The sequence below is a fragment of the Colias philodice genome, chromosome 3 (assembly GCF_061535455.1).
Source record: "Colias philodice isolate Cphi_HAF_F1 chromosome 3, ilColPhil1 Martin Lab GWU primary, whole genome shotgun sequence".
Taxonomy (NCBI): domain Eukaryota; kingdom Metazoa; phylum Arthropoda; class Insecta; order Lepidoptera; family Pieridae; genus Colias; species Colias philodice.
The window spans coordinates 13,706,119-13,720,242 of NC_143088.1; the positions used below are offsets into that span (position 1 = coordinate 13,706,119).

Below are 14,124 nucleotides of genomic sequence, written 5' to 3' on the forward strand. Positions count from 1 at the left end.
AATTTTTAAATCTGTAATATCTTCGAAAATATTCACTTAAATCATATGGTGTAAAGGGCCATATAGATCTAAATTAAATGAACAATGTATTCAACGTATTTAATTGGTTAAGGATTAATGCTGTATTGGTTAAAATCGCTTCGAAAATTAGCCATTATTTGTCGTAAAAAGTAAAGGACAAAAAAAAGTTATTGTGGGTTATACATAAGAGATAGACATATTATACCATCGCGGACTTTTCTGTAGACCTTTTTAATGTGTATAATACTTAGTACATTATTTTGATAAAACTCGTAGGGTTCAGCCTGCGTTTGCAATGTAAGCGGAAAAAATGTAATTTTTTACGACATCACATTAGAAACCTCAAAAATAACAGTACTTCTCCACTATTTAATGGATGTTGTTATATCTACATATAAACCTTCCTCTTGAATCACTCTATCTTTTAAAAAAAACTGCATCAAAATCCGTTGCGTAGTTTCAAAGATTTATGCGTACAAAGGGACATAGGGACATAGGGACAGTGAAAGCGACTTTGTTTTATACTATGTAGTGATAATGAAAATTTGTATATTTGGAAACAAGGCCATCTATGCGACGGAGGAAAAACTTTAATAAACGCAGCAGCACTCTGTGATTAAAGCCCACCCAAAAGGCCCGAGGTTCGAACCCGGGTGGGCATGCTAATTATTATTTTTTAGTTTATCTGCGAATTATCGACATAAGATGATATTATAATTTATATACCCTATTTAGATGTATTGGGTGGATTCGTAGTGTTTTTTTATCTTTAAGATACACTTAAGACATATTATAATATTTAAAAATTAATTATAATTATTATTCTTTATTCTTGTAAATGACTGCTTGTGGAGGATAGTAGAGAAAAGGTAGTTAAAAATTATTTTTTTAACATTTCTTTATTACAATAATATAATACATTTAACTATATAATATACCTAACAAATTTTAAACAGCATTATTTTATTTTATTATATTTGTGTACGTTAAGTTTTTGTTGTTTTTACCCAAAATACTTCAAAGATGGTGTTAAACAGGGTGTCTAAAATTAAAATAAAAGTAAATAACAAAAAAACTACATAATAATTATTGTTCAACCGAGTTTTGTAGTGCGGATTAGCGTTAAAATCTTATCTCGTATATTTTATTAACCGTTTGTTCAATTTCATTAAATTTGGTATGTATAGATGCGCATCGATAAGAACTTTTATTTGAAACTAATATTGTGAAAATTTATCAACCCGCTGAGGAGTAGTAGGGGAAAATCACTTCCAAAAGCGCTAAATCTCTCCCTCGAATAATTAATCAACCAGTAAATAAATATTATCGATTTTGGTGTCTACAGATGCGCAATAACAAGATCTATCGTTTGATAAAAATTTCAGGAGGATTTGCTAACATGTTTATGAGAAAACGAGGAAAATCACGTTGGGAGCCACCTCTCATATCTATTGAACTGGGCTATGCACCCCATTCAATTTGGTGTCCAGGGATGCGGCCTAAAAACTCTTTTCATTTGATACCAAATTTGTAAAAATCCGCCCAGCGGTTTAGGAGAAATCGGCGAAAAACGAAACGCAGCGCCCACCCACCCTCCCAGTCCACATCTCTTAGGCACATCAACTCGGTTTGCACAATTTTATACCTATTTTTTTTAAATTTTTTTTTAATAGAAAAATAATAACTGGAGAAGAATATTTAAAAATTTTTGAATTTGGACGGCTACAAAAGGCTACAGGAATATTTTAAGTTCCTGTTTTTTTTTTTTTTTTTTTTTTTTTAAGTTGATATAGAGAAACCTACCCAGGCCAGAAATCTAACCTAACTTTGACATTAACCTAACCTAAACTAACCTAACTTTGACAGTAACCTAACCAAAACTAACCTAACTTTGACATTAACCTAACCTAAACTAACCTAACTTTGACATTAACCTAACATAAACTAACCTAACTTTGACATTAACCTAACCTAAACTAACCCAACTTTGACATTAACCTAACCTAAACTAACCTAACTTTGACATTAACCTAACATAAACTAACCTAACTTTGACATTAACCTAACCTAAACTAACCTAACTTTGACATTAACCTAACATAAACTAACCTAACTTTGACATTAACCTAACCTAAACTAACCTAACTTTGACATTAACCTAACCTAAACTAACCTAACTTTGACATTAACCTAACATAAACTAACCTAACTTTGACATTAACCTAACCTAAACTAACCTAACTTTGACATTAACCTAACCTAAACTAACCTAACTTTTGGAGAAAACTAACCTAACTATTATAGAAACCTCACCAACACTAACCTAAGTTTTTTTTTTTTTTTTTTTTTTTTTTTTTTTTTTTTTCCAGCAACGTCACCTACAGTAACCTAAGTTTTTCAGCAACCTCACCTACAGTAACCTAAGTTTTTCAGCAACCTCACCTACACTAACCTAACTTCTATACAAACCTCACCTAAACTAACCTACAAAAGTTAGGTTAGTTTAAGTGAGGTTTCTACAAAACTTAGGTTAGTATAGGTGAGGTTTCTATAATAGTTAGGTTAGTTTTCTCCAAAAGTTAGGTTAGTTTAGGTTAGGTTAATGTCAAAGTTAGGTTAGTATTGGGATTATGGATAGTGGTGTGATTAATTTTAGTAAATAATTCAAGCACTTTGTTGTAGGAAGATAGTCACTTTATTTATCTTCAAATAGAGTATCGAAGGTATGTCTTAACAGTCTGAAGGATACGAGTGAACTACACACGAAGAGCTATATAACTCAACCGTTTTTAGGGTCTATACAACACTCAAAATTATACCTTTATTTATGACCCTCTTCGAGTATTTCTTACCCGTACTTCTAGGAATCTATACAATAAATATTCACAAGGTTTAACATGTGTTACCAAGTGTTGAGTGTATACAGGACTCACAATAGGTTTACCAAATGTGCATGATAAACAAAAAAAAGGTCGTTGCTATAAATCACACGTATAGTGTAAGAAACGTAATTGCTTTTTAAAAGAGAAACTTTTGTAAATGAAATCAATATTTCAACACGCCCCCTCAAAAGTTAATCTCTTTTCCAAGTTACAATTTTAATTGCAATTACATATTAATACATATACAATTATATTAATACATCATGATAACCAAAATTCTAAAGTTGAATACAATACTCTTAATACTGATCGACATACCTTCCGCTTACTCTTTGTCTGGGACGGTTGTTACTAACCGTATACATAGTGATCCGACATTTGTCTTCACGATAAGGGAAACCCAGGAAAACCTTATCAGATCATTAAAAATATATAATTAAGTTTACATCAAGATACAACTTATTTACTAATCAATCTTCTGATGCCATTTTCGCTCTTAACTCCAGGAACCTCCCTGGTAGTGGCTTTGTCAGCATGTCTGCAATTTGAACACCTGTTGACATATGTTTAATAATTTTAGTATTATTTCTCATATTGATCCCAAAGGAATTAATATTTGATGTCAATATGTTTGGATCTAATAAGGCTTGTTGGATTGTTAGCTAGTACATCCATTTTACTATTCATATATTAAGATAGGTTCTTTAGTTTTCAGGTTTTTTACCTGCTGCTAAAGTTTTTTTTCAACCATATTGCATTTAACAGCTTCATACAGAGCCATATATTCAGCTTCTGTAGAAGAACCTGCCTTATTGTACTCCAACATATTGTACATCAATCATACAACTAGAAGAAGTAACCCGTTGTACTTTTCTTTTTAAATACTAACTCGAATCAATTATCTTATCAATTTGTCTAATTAGAATCAAGTATCTTATCAATTTGTTCTTATATGTTTCCTTTACATATTTAATTTTAATCTACTTGTTTTTAAACATTACCGAGTTCTTCTTTATTTTCATTCACATGTCTGCTTATAGTTAAAGTCAGATCATTGTACATGAAATTAAATACATTAGATTTCCAATAAGAATTCGAAATGGAATACTGTCATTCTCATTGGATTCCATTGCCTCAAAATCTAAATTGAATTTTATGTAAGAAGATTTTGATCACCCATTGTACTAAGTTTATTTCATACGGTTTTAATATTTACTTATGTGCTTTGATCTAGTGTTACGACATTATTTTGTCTCGTGATTCTAAAGCTTAATAAGAATTTAACCTCCTTTTAAATCACCCATTTTAAATTAATTCATTAAATTCTGCATCGTTTTTCAACAATAGTCACTCACTATAATCACTAGATCGTCCACATTTAATTCAGTATAAATATTATTAGAGATATCTCATCTATTCAGTATGTACATGAATCGATCCTTAAAATCATTTGTAAAACCTTTTTCTAATAGTCTTTTTCAAATATTTCAATCCAACATCTGGCAACTTTTTAAGCAATATGCTACCTAATGCTTTGTTTAATTTACAATCGGGGTTCACAAGTGTTTTCACTTTTCACACCCTCAAGTATTTTAATATACTGTACGATTAACTGACCACTTAAAATGCAGTTTAATCAATCTGGTAAACTAACAAGCCATGCTGCTGTTAAAAGACTTAAGTTCAAAATTGTTGCAACCGATATTTTTACTAATACCTCTAGCAACTAAACGGGCTTTACACTTTTATGGATTTCCGAACTCATCGTACTTTATAATATCCATTTTCATTATATACAATATTTGTACTACTTGGTTTTGATACTAAAGTCCAAGCTTTTTATTTACAAATAAAGAATATAGTTCATCATTAATTGCATTTTTCATTGTTTAGCATCATTCCTATTTTCAATTATCTCATGTGAATTAGGAGTAAATTTACAATGTATTATGCGCACAGTAAATAATGAAACGGCTAATAATCATCTTCATTAGATGAAGTTTGGCTTTTAATATCTATCTGATATATCGGTTTCATTATCAATACTAATTGTCTGTGTCATTAAATTTTAGGCACTGTATTGTTTGTATTTTCAATACTTCGATAGCCTTCTGCCTTATTATTTTATTGATGACTAGCTACTGAGTTTAACGTAAAGTTATTGACTACAGTTTTTCGTCTAGGTACTGAGTTTAACGTATAGCTGCTATTTACTTCCAGTTTTCACCAACTGAGCTTATCACATAGCTATTCATTCAGTTTTCACCAACTGAGCTTATCACATAGCTATTCATTCAGTTTTCACTAACTGAGCTTAACACATAGCTATTCATTCAGTTTTCACTAACTGAGCTTAACACATAGCTATTCATTCAGTTTTCACTAACTGAGCTTAACACATAGCTATTCATTCAGTTTTCCCAACTGAGCTTAACACATAGCTATTCATTCAGTTTTCACCAACTGAGATTAACACATAGCTATTCATTCAGTTTTCACTAACTGAGCTTATCACATAGCTATTCATTCAGTTTTCACCAACTGAGATTAACACATAGCTATTCATTCAGTTTTCACTAACTGAGCTTAACACATAGCTATTCATTCAGTTTTCCCAACTGAGATTAACACATAGCTATTCATTTAGTTTCAACCAACTGAGATTAACCCATATAGCTATTTTTAACTGAATATATAAGGTTGTCAACTGAGTTTAACGAATCGTTAGGGACTTCAGTATTTAAACCTGAATCAACCTCGTCTCCCTTTGCCTTTGATTTAAATTTACATCTCTTTCTACCACATATTTATTACTCTCCACTTTATACGCTCTATACCCATTTTACCTTTGATGACTTTTCATCAAATTTGTTTTACTGGTTTCAACATACGGCTGATTCGAAAACCTAAAGGTATTTTAAATATGGAGTTCGTGGCAATGTGAGATGATAACTGATACCTTTATCTACCTTTTAAGTAGTAAGATAAATTCTCTTTAACATGATCAGTAAATAGGTTTACAATACATCAGATTTATTTCTCATAAAATATGTTACACTCTTATGAGTGAATTCATCATTAAACATTACAAAATAATTTTATTATTATTTATTCATTTCTTTTAATCATGAGAACCATAAACATCTGATTTCAACATTATTTTATTAAATGACATTTACACTTGTTTATTGTTTATACAAGCTTCACACAAACAGGTAATCTACCTTTTCATTTAATGTCATCTATTAGCTACTAGATAATTTAACTTTATCAAACTTCTAATAGATAATTTAAAATTTATCTTTTCTTATTTGACCTCGTCACTGATGCTAATATTTTTATTCGGAATTAGAATCTTTATTTTAATAATTAATAAAGTTTAACTTACCGAAAATTCCAGAATAGATATATTTTATTTCGGCTTACCAGTCATTGCCGTCTTACCATTCCACCTCACTGTCAGCTGTCTTACTAACTGCTAAAAGGATATTTCACTTCCTTCATTTGTTAACTGAAAATTTCCAGCCATAAATGCAAAGCTGTCTTCAATCACTGGCTCAGCTTGAATGGTTTGAATTGTCCTTTGTCTTTCTGTACTTGGTTTGGACTTAAAGCGTTTCGAGAAGTTACGACATTCATTTTTATAATGTCCTCTTTTTCCACAATTGTGACACTTAATGTGCCCTTTATAATTTATACCATTTTGTTTCGGCTTGACGACTCCACGACGTATTTTCGATGATTTTCTAAGCTCCTTATTATTACGTTTTCTTTCATTAGTTTTCTGTTCAACATGTAGAACCATTTTACTTGTGTCAAGACTTTCATTAACAAGTTTAACTTCATGATCTAATAATCTTGTTTTCACGAAACTTAACGTGATGTTGTCTTCTGACAAAGTCTCGATGGCTGTTATAACACCATTGTAAGAAGGTGGTAAAGTAAGCAATAGTTGAGTCACTTTATCAACCTCTGAGATAGTCGCACCGGCTGATGCTAACTCCGATATCAAAGAATCGAACATCATAAAATGTTTACACAAATCTGTGTCTTCTTCCAACTTCAAATTAAATAATTTCTTCCGAGCTCCAATTTGTTTTGCTACACTTTTTCTTTCGAAGATATTGTTTAGTACATCAAAAATTTGTTTTGTCGACGATTCTGTTTTCACGTAACTTAAATACGAATCGGACAAATATTCAATTAACACATTCTTTGCGGTTGACTCCGATTTCTTCCACTTGCTGTCAGGATTCGCTGGTGCTGGTTTATCGATTACATGAATCACTTCAAGTTCATTTAAGAGACTGCGGATTCTGAACTTCCATATATTATAATTTTCACCGTTGAAAGGTTGGATGTTTCTTTTAGATTTTATAGTTTCCATATTGTTTATAAAATCTTTATCTTCACTCTGAATGTTTTACTTACGATACATTCACTAATTTTCAATTGCACTTTGAAATTTTAATTTTCTTCCTCTCAATAAAATTTGTATTTAAATTAATCAACAACGTAGCCTGGGCCCATAACCTATTGGGATTATGGATAGTGGTGTGATTAATTTTAGTAAATAATTCAAGCACTTTGTTGTAGGAAGATAGTCACTTTATTTATCTTCAAATAGAGTATCGAAGGTATGTCTTAACAGTCTGAAGGATACGAGTGAACTACACACGAAGAGCTATATAACTCAACCGTTTTTAGGGTCTATACAACACTCAAAATTATACCTTTATTTATGACCCTCTTCGAGTATTTCTTACCCGTACTTCTAGGAATCTATACAATAAATATTCACAAGGTTTAACATGTGTTACCAAGTGTTGAGTGTATACAGGACTCACAATAGGTTTACCAAATGTGCATGATAAACAAAAAAAAGGTCGTTGCTATAAATCACACGTATAGTGTAAGAAAATGAAATCAATATTTCAACAGTTAGTTTATGTTAGGTTAATGTCAAAGTTAGGTTAGTTTAGGTTAGGTTAATGTCAAAGTTAGGTTAGTTTAGGTTAGGTTAGGTTAGGTTAGGTTAGGTTAGGTTAGGTTAGGTTAGGTTAGGTTAGGTTAGGTTAGGTTAGGTTAGGTTAGGTTAGGTTAGGTTAGGTTAGGTTAGGTTAGGTTAGGTTAGGTTAGGTTAGGTTAGGTTAGGTTAGGTTAGGTTTTTTTTTTTTTTTTTTTTTTTTTTTTTTTTTTTTTTTTTTTTTTTTAAAAGCACCCGCCATCGCAGGGTGTTGTCTGCTTTTTCTCTAGAGTATAGTCTAGAGACATTTCTTTTCTTTAATCAAATAATAAACACAATTTTCTTTATTTACAATATGGGCACATAATATTAAAATACAATCAAATTTTAAAATACGAATTTACAATATACAATAGAATTTTCAAATAATAATAAAATACAATAATTAAAGATCACATTAAAATTTACAATTCAAAGATTACAATAAAAATAAAACCAATACAAATAAATATACAAATTATCACGGCACAACTATCCTAGACTTAACCCTAACATCACAGCTTATCACAGTTTCTTTTGTTTACCACCCCAACAATGTACTTACAATATTCCAGAAATTCATTCCTCATTTTGTCCCCCAGGGCCGCGGGCAGATTCTCACCCGTCATCGCGATGCCCAATTTTTGCTCAATAACATATCTATCTCTTGCAAAAATCGGACACTCGAGCAACAGGTGAGAAACCGTCTCGTCGACTCCGGGCTGACACAGGCACGATGGATTCTCCTTCAGCTTGAATCTGTTCAAGTAGAAGGCGAATCCACCGTGTCCAGTCAGTACTTGTGTGGTGTGGTGTGTGATGTCTATTTTCCGAACTATTTTGTATGCAGCAGCAGCGCTTGGGAAAAAGAGCTTCGTGCCTCCAGCCGTCTCCCCCACATCATATCTCCTGTCCCATTCCCCGATCGTATCCTGTCTCAGGATACGCTTGACGAATGAAACAGGACACAGATCGTAGTCGGGTTTCTTCTTCGACCCCAGAGCGGCCTCCTTGGCTAACTGGTCCACTCTTTCGTTCCCCCTTAGCCCTGCGTGCGCCTTGATCCAAAACAGAGCGACCTCCCGCCTCTGCGAAGCAGCTTTTCGGAGGGCCGCCCTTGTTTGCACAGCAAGGGGGTGGGGGGAACCGAGTGTGACTGCCTGGAGGGCCGATCTGGAGTCGCTGAAGATGCCGACCTTCGACACTCCACTCTTGCAGGCTCTAATTACTGCTCTTTGGAGCGCTAGGAGTTCGGCCTGGTAGACGGTGCAATACGGCGGCAAAGCAAGCTTGACGGCCTTCGTCTCGGCCTCCCCCTCCCATACGGAAAGGGCGGCTCCGACTCGACCCTCAATCTTGCTGCCGTCCGTGTAGATCCTATGTACGTGGCTATTAGCCACGTCGGAATACGAGTCCTCGTCCACCAGCCCGAACCCCAGCCCTTCCTGCTCTGCCGGATGTGGGTCCTCAATCGCCGGAGCCATTCTTTCCACCTCCCTGTCTCCCAACGCTGGGTGCGACACCCCCTTCTTGATCTCATATAATCTCGAGACTTCGAGAATTCTGAGGTCAAGGGGGAGTATCCCAGCCAACAGCATAGCTGAGTTCAGGGAGACGGTCCGATATGCTCGGCAGATCTTTTGGGCGAAGCCCCGTTGTACGGTGTTCAGCCTTTTTTGGACCCCCATCTTTTCCACGGTGGGTGCCCACGCTGCCGATGCATACATAATAGTCGGTTCGATAACAGCTACATAAATAGTTCTAATAATATCTGGGCTAAGTCCCCAACCAACTCTGGCTGCCCTAGCCAAGAGTTTATACCGGGCTATTGCCTTTTGGCATACAGCCCCGACGTGGGCGTTAAAGGTGAGGCCGCTGTCTATTGTTAGGCCCAATATTTTTATATGGTCAAAATATTTTATTTCCACATTCCCCATAGCGAGCCGTGGCACGTCATATTTTAATCTCCTCGTGGAAAGGAGGGCACAAGTTTTATGCGGTGCAAATTTTAGTTTGTTTTCCTTTCCCCATTCATCTATTGCATTTAAGACACGGTTAGCTTCCATTTCAATTTCAAGGGCCGTATCACCCTCAAAGACCAACACAATGTCGTCGGCGAACGCCTGACAGAATACTCCCATCTCCTCTAACATCCATAGCAGAGGGTCCAGCAAGAGGTTCCACAGGATTGGTCCACCTATGGATCCCTGCACGCACCCCTTGCTGGTCCCCCTACTCACTTCCACGCCCGCATATCTAACTTTCACTCCCCTTTCACTCAGGTAGCTGCTGATCACCCGCCTCACGTTCCCCGGGCACCCAACTTCAGCCAACCGCACCTTTATGGCTGGCCACCAGGCGCTGTCGAAGGCTCCCTCTATGTCCAGCGATACCACAACAGAAATCTTCTTCTCCTCCCTCATATTTCTGATGTGGTTCACTAGTCTATAGAGGGCGTCCTCGGTGCTCCTCTGTGGCATAAAGCCATACTGGTGGGGGCTTATTTTGGGCAACAGGTAAAACCTGAGTCGGCCGACCAGCATCTTTTCGAAGATTTTGCCGAGCACAGGTAAGAGGCCGATCGGTCGATAGGCTTTCGGTACCCGATATGATTCCTTGCCCGGCTTTCGCAGTATAACCACGGTCGCCCACTTCCACTGTGCGGGGAAGTAGGCGGCAGAGAGGCATCTGTTGAGCAAGGCAAGGAACCATCCCGGGTTACAATCCACAGCGTGCTGACAGATGTCGGCCGTGAGGCCATCCGCCCCGGGGGCCTTCTTGGGGTTGAAGGACCTTACGGCTCTCTTCAACTCCTCCATGATGAAAGGAGGGTCATCCGGGCCCGCCGGTGGTTCGGTGTCCAAGGACTCCGCACACCCGCGCACCCGACGATGTCCCTCACTTTCACCACTTTCCTGGTCCTCGGGGTAGAAGGTCTCCGCCAACAGTTCTGCCGAGCTCCGGGCATCGAGGGTCTCACCGCCCCTCGAAAGGGGCAGATCCTCCTCTCTCCCTGTGGCTCTATTAAGCACCCTGTAGATGCCCTCCCAGACCCCCTCCCTATCCTGTTTCCGGCAAAACTCCTTCCAACTCTTCTCTTGCGCTTCTTTCACTGCCTTTTCATACATCTCTCTTTCTTCCAGGTACAATCCAACCACGCGGTCTCTGCGATCAGGTGCTGCGTTTCGGATCCTGCGTCTCCTCGTGGCCACCTGCTTCTTCATCTGCGCGAGCTCATCATTCCACCACGACAAGGTGAATTTCTGTGTGTGTTTTTTGGTCGGCATTGTGTCTCTGCATGTCTGTGTGATTGCTTCAGTGTATCTGTCTATTGCGTCATCTATTTGTTGTGTGCTGTGTATTGTGTCTATGTCTTGTATAGTTAATTGTCTGTCCGACATCAGCTGGGTCAGTTTCTCATGAAACTGGATCCAGTTTGCCTTGTGTGTGTTAAATATGCGTGTAGTTCGTATTATGTTCGTGCCTGTGGATTTATGTTGTCTGATGCCGAAGGATATGCCGTTGTGGTCCGAGCTCGTGAGACTCTCCTCAACCCTCCAGTTGTCCACTCGGTTCAGCAGATCGTCGGAGCACGCTGTCACATCCACGTAGCTAGAGTACCTTTTCCCACCTCTAATGGTATCGAACGTAGGGATGTCCCCGGTGTTGAGTATGTGCATTCCCATTTCTTCCAGTACAGCAGACACATCTCTTCCTCGCGAGTCTTCCATTTCGCCACCCCACCACGGGCTTTTTGCGTTCGCATCGCCTCCCAGGACCATCCTATGGATACCCAGCTCACTCCCTATCCGCCTAAGATGGTCCAGGTAGAGCCCCACTGGTTTATCGGGCTCGAAGTAGAAGGACACTACAATCATCTCCCAGGCTTTGGTTCTGAGAGTGGCCACAACGATGTTGTTACTGCTAAGGCGTGTGTGTAGTTCGACATCCAGTGTGTCGTCGAGTACTACAATACACGCCTTTACTGCTCCACCCCCTTCCCCTTCGCTCTGGAAGATCCTCACTCCATTGTATGTCCTCATACTTTTCGCCCCACCAACGTAGGGCTCTTGCAGCAATGCTACGCATGCCTTACGCTTGGTGGCTTCGAGCAGTAGCTCCCGTGTGGCGATTTGGCTCCGCTGGAGATTGGCCTGCAGCATTCGGTACTGGAAGGACTCACCTTGGGCAACCTTAGCAATACGCTACCGCCGATCTGGCCAGAGCATCCCACCTCTTTCTTTCCGTACACTCTCTGTCAAAGGCGCTGTGCTCTGCGCTGCCTTTCTTAGCCTTTATGCAGTTGATGCATTGAGGCACTTCTCCCCGCAGCCACTTGTCGCACTCGGTCTTCATGTGAGGACCGGCGCAGTGGCTGCATCGTTCCTTCTCCTCCCTACACATTCGTCTCGTATGTCCGTACCCAAGACAGCGCGAGCACTGCACTAACGGACTTTGATCCATCACTTTCACTCTACTTAGCCCTATATGGGCGTATCCTTCACTCGTGCATCTCTTCCATACCTGTGGACTCACCCTGGCCACTACGTGGTTCTGGAGGTGGTTCCTTGCTTTCATCACGTACGCTACTTCTACCTTTCTCTCTTCCCCCTTCAGGCCCTCAAGGATGCTTGCATTTTGATTACTGAATGCTGTGACGAAATCGTCAACTTCGCATTTCATTACATCCCTGAAGACTAGTAGAGGGCTCTTATTTTTTACATCTTCCACTACTAATCCCTCATTCTTTCTCAGCCTTTCCTTCACCTTGATTCTTTCTTCCTCATTCGCACAGCCGACGACCACCTTCCTGTTCTTCACCTTTCTTACCCTCTCTACTTTCACCCATCCGTCCTTTGCATCCACAGTCTTTCTGATCATTTCTAGCACCTCATCACCCGTCTCTTGTTCGTCTTTGGATGACACCATGACCGAATGCAGGGCTCTTGCTTCGGGGAGTTTCTCTATGACTCCCCTCGAGACAACGCCCGCATAACTCGCCGTTTTGGCGACAGTCATGTTGCCCTCCAAAAGCGAGCTCAATTTGTCCATTTTATTTTCATTCTCCCGCATGCTTACTCTCATCTCTTCCATTCTTGTCATCATCTCTTTCATACTTTCTTTCATTCCTTCACTTAGGTCCAGATTTCTCACCAATGCGTCGTCAACTACGCTGGGACCAGCATCGGATGGCGGGGGGGGATGTATAGGGTCCCCACTACGCCCTCCACTACCAGCCCTGGCATTGGTGAGTTCAAATTCAATCTCTTTTATTATTTCATACATCCTTTCTAGCGCCGTAATTACCCCGTCTTTTATATCAGTCTTTAAATTTCGGGACTCCCGCAGGTGGGCTTTCCCTTTCAGCAGAAGGGCTTTCCCTTCTGCAGTCCGACTTTTAGGTGTTGCAGGCTTCTTCACTGGTTCGGAGATAGTGAACGTGTCACTGGCACGCCTCTGGGGAGTGTGGATCATGATGACTTAGGGGGAAAAAAAAAAAAAAAAAAAAAAAAAAAAAAAAAAAAAAAAAAAAAAAAAAAAAAAAAAAACCCCTGTCAATAATAATTATTCTTAACACTATTAGGTCTCCCAATAGGGGAGATACCTGTCAATAATTACAATTAAAAATTAATATCACAGATATAAATATAAGGTATAAAATATTAATATAAAAATATAATATAAAATATTAATAGGTCACTGATAGTTAAGAATGGTCAACTTAACACTATTAGGTCTCCCAATAGGGGAGATACCTGTCAATAATTACAATTAAAATAAATATCACAGATATAAATAAGATATAAAATAATAATATAAAAATATAATATAAAATATTAATAGGTCACTGATAGTTAAAATTTGTCAACTTAGCACTATTTAAAATATTAATAAAATATTAATATTAATACGTCCGTAATAATTACAATTGGTCAACAATAAAAAAAAAAAAAAAAAAAAAAAAAAAAAAAAAAAAAGTCAAGTCAATAAATGAGTCAATACTTATACTTAATCAGTCTCCCAATAGGGGAGGCACCTGTCAGTGATTACAATAAAATAAAATAAAAATGGAAATGAGCAGCAAATACTAATAATATGATATTAGTAATACCTAATAACTATTATAGTCTATAGTTCAGTTTAAAAGTCAATCTATAAGTTATACTATAATATTATCGTACGGTTCGACCTACTAAGCTAGCACTAGCTTACTAA

The 14,124-nt window shown here is 37.8% G+C and overlaps 1 protein-coding gene across 1 annotated transcript; it reads right to left on the minus strand.

Moving 5' to 3' along the window:
• Positions 1-12,102: 12,102 nt before the first annotated feature.
• On the minus strand, positions 12,103-13,414 carry LOC149490108 (uncharacterized). Its single transcript, XM_089714924.1, has one exon. The coding sequence runs from the start codon at positions 13,381-13,383 to the stop codon at positions 12,103-12,105; it is 1,281 nt and encodes a 426-aa protein (XP_089571050.1). The 5' UTR covers positions 13,384-13,414.
• Positions 13,415-14,124: the final 710 nt, after the last annotated feature.